The sequence below is a fragment of the Bufo bufo genome, chromosome 6, assembly GCF_905171765.1.
Source record: "Bufo bufo chromosome 6, aBufBuf1.1, whole genome shotgun sequence".
In the NCBI taxonomy this organism is placed as follows: domain Eukaryota; kingdom Metazoa; phylum Chordata; class Amphibia; order Anura; family Bufonidae; genus Bufo; species Bufo bufo.
In genome coordinates, this window is record NC_053394.1 from 165,927,831 (window position 1) to 165,940,064 (window position 12,234).

Here is a 12,234-nt window from a genome sequence, read left to right on the forward strand (position 1 = left end):
TTACCATGGTGAATCACCATGGTAAAAGATCATGTGACGTACCATGTGATGACCGGAGTGACGTCATCACAGGTCCTTGAACTATAATTAATGCTCACCACAGGTCCTATTCAGTAAAGGGGAGAGAAGCAGATGCCGGGCTACGCGATCAAGTGGATTAAGGTGAGTTAAATGATTTTTTATTTTTTTTTAACCCCTCCAGCGCTCTTTTACTATGCATTCTGTATTCAGAATGCTATTATTTTCCCTTATAACCATGTTATAAGGGAAAATAATACAGTGAATAGACTGTCACCTAGCAACCATGCGTGAAAATCGCACCGCATCCGCACTTGCTTGCGGATGCTTGCGATTTTCACGCAACCCCATTCACTTCTATGGGGCCTGCGTTGCGTGAAAAACGCAGAATATAGAGCATGCTGCGATTTTCACGCAACGCATAAGTGATGCATGAAAATCACCGCTCATCTGAACAGCCCCATAGAAATGAATGGGTCGGTATTCAGTGCGGGTGCAATGCGTTCACCTCACGCATCGCATCCGCGCGGAATACTCGCCCGTGTGAAAGGGGCCTAAGGAAAGGCCTCTTCTGCCGCATGGATTCTCTGATGCCGAACCAGGTGTGACTTATAAGTGAAGTGCTTGCCACATTTGGCGCACAGGAAGGGCTTCTCCCCAGTGTGTATCCTCTTGTGTATAATGAGATAGGTGTGACGGCTGAAGGATTTTCCACACTCAGGGCATGTAAATGGCTTCTCCCCAGTGTGGATTCTTTGATGTCGGAGAAGGTCGGATTTTTTGCTAAAACACTTGCCACACTCTGAGCATGCGAATGGCCGACCTCCCGTGTGAGTCCTTCCATGTGCTGCAAGGGCTGTCCGTTGACTAAAACACTTGCCACACTCTGTACACACAAATGGCTTCTCCCCAGTGTGAACCCGCTGATGAATGCCCAGGTAAGTGTGCCTACTGAAACACTTTCCACATTCAGAACATGCAAATGGCTTCTCTCCTGTGTGAATTCTCTGATGGCGCACCAAGTCTGATTTTGTTATGAAGCATTTGCCACACTCAGAGCAGACAAAGTGCTTCTCTTCCGTGTGGATTCTCACATGCTTCCTCAGTTCATATTTCAGCACAAAGCTCTTGCCACACTCTGAACATGGGTAAGGTTTCACCCCGGTGTGAAAAGTCATATGCTTATTCAGATCTCTTTTTTGGGCAAAGCATTTTCCACACTCAGTGCAAGAAAAAGGCTTTTCACCGGTGTGTATTCTGCGGTGTGAGAGGAGGGTGGAGTACTGAGTGAAGCATTTGCCACATTCCGAACATGAGAAGGTCTTCTCTCCAGTGTGTACCCGCCGGTGGATGACGAGATGAGAATGCCGGCTGAAACGCTTACTGCACTCCGAACAAACAAATGGCTTCTCTCCTGTGTGAATCTTCTCATGCCGGACAACATCAGATTTCTTACGGAAACTTTTACCGCACTGTGAACAAGAGAAAGGTTTTTCCCCTGTATGAATTCTCAAGTGTCGGATGAGCTGGGACTCTCTGGTGAAAATTTTCCCGCACTCGGAGCATGTAAATGAACGCTCTGCTGTGTGGATTCTTTGATGTCTGATCAGATGCGAGTCCCGGCTAAAACGCTTTCCACATTCAGGACACGCAAAAGGCTTTTCACCAGTATGGATCTTCTCGTGTCTGATAACGTCTGATTTTTTGCTAAAACTTTTCCCGCATTCGAAACAAAGAAAAGGTTTCTGGCCTGTGTGAATCCGCTCATGCCTTATCATGTCTGATTTACTGCTAAAACATTTCTCACACACAGAGCAGGAGTAGGTCTTCCCACGCAGGTGAATTGGTTGATGTCTTGCCAGTTCCAGTGTTGTATTAAAAGTCTTTCCACATACAGAACAAGAATAATCTCCACCATATGGGTAGGGAAACTGTGGGTCTATATGTTCTTCTGGTAAATAAAAGTCACCATCTGTGAGGTTGTCTTCATCACACGAGACCGATTCCTCTTTCACAATCACAGGGATATAATCTGTGGTGGTGTGCACCTCACTATCAGAGGCATGCCCTTCTTCGCTAGAATCGGATTCTGATTTAAAGTCAGTTGATGGATAACGCAGCCCATGATTTGTGGGTGTACACGTGTCTCCACTTAGATCTTCACCCTCTTCATTGGTACCATGTGTGGGTGAGTAAGGGTCAGTATCTGTGAGGCTTCCTTCCTTATGTGAATTGGATTCCTCCTTAATATGAGAAGCTGGACATGGTTGTGTATAATCTTCACGGGGGTTTTCTTCTTCTGGTAAATGGTCTTTATTTATTTTAGCAGATGTATACTGTGTTTTTGTGTCATCAGTGGATGTATTGATGTCAGAACTTGTTCGGTTTTCCTCTTCGCTTGCCAACGAATCCTTGTCCCTATGAGTAGACACATTCTGGGTCTGTTTGGTGGAGGAATTAATATCAGGGTTACCTTCTTGGTGGGACTCTTCTTTGATATAATCAGTATTGTGCTGTGTATCTGGAAGTTGTGAGTTTGTGTTATTGCTGTTGCCACTTTCCTTTTTCACAGAATGTCCCCGATTACGTTTCACAACACTTGTTTTTGAGGTTGTAAGGTCCAAGGGAGTGGTGACGTGAAATCCTCCACGTGGCTTTCTGGCTGTGCGCCAATCTAGAGCATAAAAAATAAAATTTAAAAATACATAGTTATAATAACCCCATTTTAAAGAGATGTGAAAATTAGAAAAAATATTTTTGACCTACTAGACACCATGGGACAGAATTAGAGGAAAGAACCACAGGTCACGTTCACTTTAAATCGGGTAGTTTCACACTAGCGCTATTAGAACAGCCTGTTGTATCTCTCCATTCTGGTGTTGCTGGAAGCTACTGCATATCCACCCGGCCCCATTCACTATAATGGGGACAAGTTGCGATCCGGCCGCAAAAATGCGGAGAATAGGCTGGACGAAAACCACTGTACCAGATCCCCACCAGTCCCCATTATAGTGAATGGTGCCGGACGGAGATGCGGTAGACATCCGGAGATGTCTAATGCTAGTGTGAAACTAGCTTTTCTTAGTTAAAGAAATACACAAGGTCTTGGGGTCTTCTATTAAACAACGAATACAATAGGAACATCAAGGAGCCTCTCAATCGATCCTGCTTTGTCAAAACCACCTTTCTTATCCCCTTCTTGATTTTGGCCACAGAAAGTTGTTTGGTGGGTTCTGCTGAATCGTATAACACATATTTCCTAACGTATAGAAAGGAAACTTGGTGACAGGACTTAAATAATATTCACTAAATAGTTAACATTTTGTATAATGCAACATCATAAAAAAAAGCACTCTCATTGCTGGAGTGCTGGGAGCTGCAGTCCTGTCACTCACCGCTCAGCTCCCAGAGCTCCTCCCCTCCTTTAGGCCAGCGGCACTCGGAATGGTGAAGCAGGAGATATCTCCCTGCTCCACCATTCAGCCTGTAGGCACAGATCGAGCCGCCGGCCTGTATTTCTACTCTGGAGGGGGCACAATGGGCATTGCTACTCTGGAGGGGGCACAATGGGCATTGCTACTGTGACGGGGGGCACCATGGGCATTATTACTGTGACGGGGGGCACCATGGGCATTATTACTGTGACGGGGGGCACCATGGGCATTATTACTGTGACGGGGGGCACCATGGGCATTATTACTGTGACGGGGGGCACCATGGGCATTATTACTGTGACGGGGGGCACCATGGGCATTATTACTGTGACGGGGGGCACCATGGGCATTATTACTGTGACGGGGGGCACCATGGGTATTATTACTGTGACGGGGGGCACCATGGGCATTATTACTGTGACGGGGGGCACCATGGGCATTATTACTGTGACGGGGGGCACCATGGGCATTATTACTGTGACGGGGGGCACCATGGGCATTATTACTGTGACGGGGGCACCATGGGCATTATTACTGTGACGGGGGGCACCATGGGCATTATTACTGTGACGGGGGGCACCATGGGCATTATTACTGTGACGGGGGGCACCATGGGCATTATTACCATGACGGGGCACAGATAGGGCATTACTACTGTGAAAGGGGCACTTAGGGTATTCATACTCTGTGGGGAGGAACTAAGGAGGCATCGCAATGTGTCAGGGGCACTAAGGAGCATCATAATGTGTGGAGGCACCAAGGGATCACCCTGCTGTGAGGGTGCACTTAGGGGTATCATACTCTGTGAAGCAGTAAAGGGATATCATACTGTCTGAGGGGGATTAAAGGGGCATCATTGTTAGGGGGCACTGAAAGGACATTCTTACTGTTTAGTCGGCAGAAAGGAGATTAGGTGGGCTTGAAGGTGTGGATGATTGTAAAAAAATAATTAAGCAGTGCTATACGCCAATGGTGTTGTTCCTCCTTATACATTTTTTTGTTTTGCAGCTCAAACCTTCATCCTACAGCAGACTCAGGTATGTGGACCTTTACATAAAGTACTTGAGTCCCCCTGACCTATAGAGTCATATTTTAAAGAGTATGAAAAAAATTATTTATACCAATAAGTCTGCGACCCCTGACAAAACGATCCTCACGGCCCGATGTGTGCTCCATACTCTAAAAAAATAAATAAAAAAAAAGAGAGATATATCAGGTAAATGCTAATGTCCATGTACAATACTAATATACAAGAAGACAGAAGAATCATAGAGGCAACACCTTAGAACTAAACCATTGTACCATTTACAAGAACAAAATCACATCGATGAACTGCATCGGACTGTGAAGAACAATGGATCTTTATAAAGGTAGAGGAGCAGCTGAATGGTTGCTCTCTTATGTGTCTGTATGTTTAAATAAACCCTTGAAATAAGCCTCTGCTGGGCGTACATGCTGTTATGTTAAACACACGTGGCCAAAAACCACATCACAAACATGGGAATCGGCTGGGTGGCAAAGTAGGCACTGCCCTCGGATGTCACTTACTCTCTAGAACTCTCGTGGTGCTGTCGTGGGTGAGGGGAAAAGGGCATGCTTCCATGATGTCACCACAGACCCATAGTCTATAGAAAACCACTGATGTGTGAATACACACATTAAAGTCAACAGTTACATATGCTGTCTATGTAGACCATGGACAGCACACGTCCGTGACTTACTGTCTTATGCCTTGTTCACACATCAGTGTTTGGTCAGTGCAGCTCTACACACAGAACAGGTGCAGATCTTTCCCTTATACATTATGTCTGTGGAGGCTCCAATCCTGGTTTTGGCTCACAATCACTGACCAAACACTGACGTGTGAATGAGGCTTTAGGCTGGGTTCACACTTGAGCGTTTTACAGCGCGTTCAAACGCGCTGTAAAACGCTCAACACATGAAAACCAATGCTTCCCTATGGCCCTGGTTCTCACTGAGCATTTTACAGCGCGTTTGAACGCGCTGAAAAACGCCCTACGCTCAAACAAGTTCTTGAGCTTCTTTGGGGCGTTTTGACGCGCGTTTGTGGCCATAGGACACTGCAGTCAAACGCGCGTTTACTATTGCAAAAAACGTGCATAAAAACGCGCATATAAAATGCGCTCAAGTGTGAACCCAGCCTTAGGGTTCTGGAACGATTCAGCTAAAAGGAAAAGTTGCCCACTATCCTTCTTCCTTTATTATAACTTTTATACTTAGATATGCAGGTTGTTCATCATGCTGTACAAGTTCTCTTGAGCTTCATTCAAAATTCTTCCGATTTCCTTATCTCACTCTCCCAAGATTTCTCTTTTAGGTTCCAGTGGGAAGTCCTATTGAGTGAAGTGACTGACTGAACAGGACAGGTTCACTAGCAGTCACCTCTTCATATCCCAACAGCGCTCACCTCCTCAGTCAGCAGCTCAATGATGTTATTGGTGATTTCTAGGATCTTATCATGGTTTCTCTCACAGATAAGTGATCGAGGTGGAGGCAGTATGATATGGTTGAGGATCTGTTGATTTCTCCACACTCATCAGATGTCCTCATCACAGCAATACGGTCCTAGAAATATCAAGAGAGACAGTTATTAGACAGCATACTGGGCAGATTTACCAGTTCTATAGAGGACATAAAAGTAGACAGGCTGGATGATACATTTGGTGAATGGCTAGACAATTTTGTCTAACTCTATATCAACTATTGGTTGGCTTAGCTTGAGAAAGACTTTTATAGTAGAATTGTGCTGCAATTTTGGCCCCAAGGGGGAGATTTATGAAGACTGGCTTTTTACATGCCTGTCTTAGAAGAGTTATTTAGGAACTATTTAAAATGGCCGCCAGAACTGGTTGCTACCGGTTGAAATGCTGCCTAGAGGGATGAGGGTACGGGGCTAACTAAACACTATGCTCTGGCACCTGCATATACTACATATTGGTGAGTTTTCCTGTTAGGCTTCTCAGCCATAATGGCATATCAGAGGCAGGATCACATCATTACCATCTACTGTAGAGCAAGGCAGCTCTGCAAGTGAAAAACGACCATCCCCGCTCATTCTAGGGCAGGTTGCTGGCTGCCATGTTAAATCCTTTCTGGAAAACCCCTTTAATCTCTCCTCCTCTTGCACGGGGCGCACGCCGCTTAATATTTGTGGCTCATCTGTGCAGGTCCATGCGCCAAAAAGGAGATCTACATCGGCAAAGGAGCTGGTGTAGATTTCTGCCATAATATATGCCAATTACCTGGCGCAGATTAAAGGGTTTCTACCACTTCATTTTCACATAATTAGCTGTCAGACACTAGCGATCTGCTAGTGTCTGCTCTACCAAACAATCCTAATATAACTGTTTATTGTCCTGCCGTTTCGCCAAAAATCGAACTTATATAGATATGCTAATGAGCCTCTAGGTGCTATGGGGGCGTCATTAGCACCTAGAGGCTCGGTCTACCTTCACAAACTGCCGCCGCCCAGCGCGTCCCTCCAGCCCGCCCATCTCCTCCAGAATGCGATCAAGCGGACGAACTCTCGCTCATGCGCGTCTGTATTCGGCGCATGCGCAGTGAATGTCTGACCGCTTTCTGCACAGACATCTCCACTGCGCCTGTTCCTCGGAGAACTATGACGTCATCGGCGCAGGCGCAGTAGAGATGTCTGAGCAGGGAAGCGGTCAGACATTCACTGTGCATGCGCCAAATACAGACGCGCACGGCGCATGAGCGAGAATTCGTCCGCTTGATCGCATTCCGGAGGAGATGGGCGGGCTGGAGGGACGCGCTGGGCGGCGTCAGTTTGTGAAAGTAGACCGAGCCTCTAGGTACTAATGACGCCCCCATAGCACCTAGAGGCTCATTAGCATATCTATATAAGTTTGATTTTTCGCGAAACGGCAGGACAATAAACAATTATATTAGGATTGTTTGGGAGAGCAGACACTAGCGGATCGCTAGTGTCTGAAAGATAATTATGTGAAAACGAAGTGGTAGAAACCCTTTAAAATAAATGTAAATGCTTCCTTCTCAGTAAGACACACCCCTTTGGTGAGCTAGATGTAGAGGATTTCTCAAAAACTAAATGCACCAGATTGCGCCAAATTTTGTTGCAGTTTACAACAGCGTGTAGGTGCACTTACATTAGTAAACAAGGGGCACTGTGCGTTAAAAAAAGGTGCCCCTGGTACAGCTAAGCTCCTCCACTCACTAAACTCTTTGTCATCGACATCGGATCAATGGGAGTCCAACCTCCGGCAGATTAGCTGTTTGAAGAGGTCGCAGTGATCGGTAAGCAATCCAATCTGGGTTCTACTTTCCTTTAGTCTCAAACCATTCTGTTTTATTTTAATAGTTACCTTCAGTTAAAAAAAAAAAAAAAAAAAAAAAAAAAAAGGGCCACATTTCAGGCTGCAATCTCTATTGCTTCATTCATCTTCTAACCCCATGATATTCATTTTGCAAACTGCATCTTGTTTCAGGCTTTTCTAATGTGGGCATGTCCCTCCCAGAAATACATGTTGGATGTGAGGTCAGTGTGTCCAGAATACTGCTGCCTTCACTAGCTCTCAGCAGAGTTAATTCCTGGGCTGCTTTCTTCTTCTACAGCTCTTCAGAGCTCTTTTCTCACTTGTGCAGACACTGATACTAAGAAATGTGTGACCTTCCCCCAAACATAGCCTGTGTAATCTCTCCACTCTCACACTGTAGACTGTGTTATGAGCCTGTCACCATCTATACTCTGATACAGTACAGCCCATGTGGTCTGTATGCTCTGAAAACTTTGGGAAGAGTATGTCATTATTTTTATTTGGGCGGTGTAGGATATGATTATTTTAAGCTTGTATGAAACTAGAAGTATGTATAGTCTGTATGATATTAGTTATTGGGGGAAGTAAGGTATTATTTGGGCATTGCAGGGCATGAGTACTAGAAGCGTGTATGGGCTCTATGGTATTAGTTATTGGAATGGCATGGTATTATATAGGCTGTATGGGGCAGGACTACTAGAAGCTTGTATAGTCTGTATGATATTATATGGGCAGTGAGGGGAAGGATTACTAGAACCGTGTATGGTCTGTATGGCAATAGTTATCCGAATAGTATGGTATTAAATGGGCAGGATTACTAGAAGCTTGTATGGTCAGTATTGTATTAGTTATTGGGATAGTATGGTGTTATATGGGCACTATTGGGCAGGATTACTGGAAGTGTGTATTGTCTGTATGGTATTATAAATGCAGTGTGGGCAGGATTACTAGAAGGGAGCGTGTATGGTCTGTATGACATTATTTATTGGGATAGTATGGTATTATATGGGCAGTGTGGGCAGGATTACTAGAAGCGTGTATGGTAATATATGGGCGGTGTGGGGCAGGATTACTAGAGGCGTGTATGGTATTATTTGGGCAGTATTACTAGAAGCATGTATGGTATTATATGGGCAGTGTAGGGCAGGATTACTAGAAGCGTGTATGGTATTATATGGGCAGTGTGGGGCAGAATTACTAGAAGTGTGTATGGTATTATATGGGCAGTATTACTAGAAGCTTGTATGGTATTATTTGGGCAGTGTGAGGCAGGATTACTAGAAGCATGTATGGTATTATATGGGCAGTGTGAGGCAGGATTACTAGAAGCTTGTATGGTATTATATGGGCAGTGTGAGGCAGGATTACTAGAAGCATGTATGGTATTATATGGGCAGTGTGAGGCAGTATTACTAGAAGCTTGTATGGTATTATATGGGCAGTGTGAGGCAGGATTACTAGAAGCATGTATGGTATTATATGGGCAGTGTGAGGCAGGATTACTAGAAGCATGTATGGTATTATATGGGCAGTATTACTAGAAGCTTGTATGGTATTATTTGGGCAGTGTAAGGCAGTATTACTAGAAGCTTGTATGGTATTATTTGGGCAGTGTGAGGCAGGATTACTAGAAGCTCGTATGGTATTATTTGGGCAGTGTGAGGCAGGATTACTAGAAGCTCGTATGGTATTATTTGGGCAGTGTGAGGCAGTATTACTAGAAGCTTGTATGGTATTATTTGGGCAGTGTGAGGCAGTATTACTAGAAGCTTGTATGGTATTATTTGGGCAGTGTAAGGCAGTATTACTAGAAGCTTGTATGGTATTATTTGGGCAGTGTGAGGCAGGATTACTAGAAGCTCGTATGGTATTATTTGGGCAGTGTGAGGTAGGATTACTAGAAGCTCGTATGGTATTATTTGGGCAGTGTGAGGCAGTATTACTAGAAGCTTGTATGGTATTATTTGGGCAGTGTGAGGCAGGATTACTAGAAGCTTGTATGGTATTATTTGGGCAGTGTAAGGCAGTATTACTAGAAGCTTGTATGGTATTATTTGGGCAGTGTGAGGCAGGATTACTAGAAGCTCGTATGGTATTATTTGGGCAGTGTGAGGCAGGATTACTAGAAGCTTGTATGGTATTATTTGGGCAGTGTGAGGCAGGATTACTAGAAGCTCGTATGGTATTATTTGGGCAGTGTGAGGCAGGATTACTAGAAGCTTGTATGGTATAATTTGGGCAGTGTGAGGCAGGATTACTAGAAGCTTGTATGGTATAAATTATTATTTGAGCAGTGTGGGGCAGATATTACAATAGGTAGCTGTGCCCACTTTGATTTCAGCATCACATGTTAAGCAGTAATAATACTGTGATGGAGCAGATTATGACATATGATGATACAGGAGTGTATTATGGGTAATTACAAGGGAGTGCATGTGCCATGAGGAGAGATAAGTACCCGGGGATGATGCCTGACATACCATCAGAGAGCACACAGATAATACATAAATAAACCAGGACAGACCAGTCTCTCGTCCGTGCGCAGCCATTCTATTTCCCGGAAGTACTCCCTTGTCATCCTTCTCGACACTTCCTGTTTGCGTTCCAACAGTTCTACAGGAGGAATATCCGGCCAATTATAGACCGGCGAGTGAGAAAACATAGAGGCAGAAGTGCGCTCACTAAAGGGACAGCCACAGAAAGGAGGCATGGCCCGGGCTTCTGGTCTTGCGCTCTCTAGGTCATGTGATCAGCAAGAGCCCATATGACAAGTTCGGAAGGAGTCATGTGACCGCCCTAGTGACGTCACTTCATACTCCATAAAAGGAAGAGTGGAGGACTTGTGATGGAGAGTAGGTGGTGGCATTGTAGGTAGCAGTGCCCCAGCTGCTATGTACGCTAACTGTTACTGTGTGCCCCCTGGAATGCCTTCCTCACCTCAGACGTTGCATCAGTTAAATTTTTTCTTTGTGTCATCATCACTGGTAGTGTAGATCTGTGTTTGCAGCTGTGTGCCCTGGTCACCCTTGGGACCCCTGCATGTGGTGCCTCCATATACTGTTTGGGCACTGTTTATGACTATAGCAATATTATGGTCAAAGTCAAATATATGTACTTACCATTAGGGGAGGGGGGGTGTCGCTAGGGGTGCACCACCAATGAGGCCAGATGAGGCGATCACCGCAGGCAGCACCAGGTAGGGGCAAGAGGGGGGCAGCCGAAGGGCCATGGGCTGAAGGGAAGAGGTTAGGTTAAGAAACTGGCATTTGCTTCCCAACACCTTGTATAGAATAAAACTCTTGACGACTTTGCACAGTGTCCTGGATACCAGGAAAATAAACACTTTCCATTTTTGCTCCGTACATTTCTCACCTCAGAGTTATGTTTGGGAAGGCAAGAAACTGGTATTGCAAAAACACGCCCTTGTTAAAGAAGTACCCAGCTTTCCGGTGACTTCCATTTCACAGAGAGAATTTTTTGTGTTTAATTTCTGTGTGCACCATAAAAGATGACAATGATGACATAAGCTAAGGGTACTTTCACACTAGTGTTTTTGTTTTCCGGTATTAAGTTCCATCACAGGAGCTCAATACCGGAAAAAAACTGATCAGTTTTATCCTAATACATTCTGAATGGAGAGCAATCCGTTCAGGATGCATCAGTTCAGTCCCTCTTACGTTTTTTGGACGGAGAAAATACCGCAGCATGCTGCAGTTATCTCTCCGGCCCAAAATACTGATCACATGCCGGATCCGGCATTAATTTACATTGAAGTGTATTAGTGCCGGTTTTCCGGTCTGCGCATGCGCAGACATTTAAAAATGAAAAAAAATTAATACCGGATCCGTTTTTCCAGATGACACCGGAGAGACGGATCCGTTATTTCATTGCACTTGTGCAAATGCCATTAGTTTGCGTCCGGATCCGGCAGGCAGTTCCGGTGACGGAACAGCCTGCCGGAATCCTCTGCCGAACTGTGAAAGTACCCTAAAACCTATAGAATTTAGCAAGTGTGTGTTGAGATAAGATAAGCTGTGTATGTGCTAAACAAGCAGTGTGCGTTTCTTGCTAAAAAGTATCTCAGCAATTAACCCTTTAGTAGATTATTTATGTACCAATCAGAAGTCATTGTTGGAATATTTTTAAACCAATTATGTCAATACTTTAAGAGGTTACACCCTTGGAATGGGTATAAATAAAGGGCCTAGGACACTCCCAATTTGGGATCCTGGCAGAGTTTTAACCTGTGTGCTGTCATTTTCCTCCGTCAACATCATTCACCTTGAACACGTTGCTCGATCCTCATGTGACTGACCCTTGGCCTGCCACAACACCCTTCTAAAAATTTTCCATGGTGGCGTTGACTATAGCAGTGGTCATCCGCCAGCAAAAAGGATAAAATGTGAAACCTCATCAGATGGACAGGAAAAGCCACAACCAACACAATGGCGCCTTTGTTCCAA

General features: G+C 44.8%; 1 protein-coding gene across 1 annotated transcript; it reads right to left on the bottom strand.

Moving 5' to 3' along the window:
• Positions 1-572: 572 nt before the first annotated feature.
• LOC121005596 (oocyte zinc finger protein XlCOF6-like) lies at positions 573-10,493 on the bottom strand. Its single transcript, XM_040438374.1, has 4 exons — positions 10,296-10,493; positions 5,946-6,038; positions 4,574-4,631; positions 573-2,692 (listed from the first exon to the last, which is right to left on the bottom strand). Exons 1-4 carry the CDS (start codon positions 10,479-10,481, stop codon positions 573-575), a joined length of 2,457 nt encoding a protein of 818 aa, XP_040294308.1. The 5' UTR covers positions 10,482-10,493.
• Positions 10,494-12,234: the final 1,741 nt, after the last annotated feature.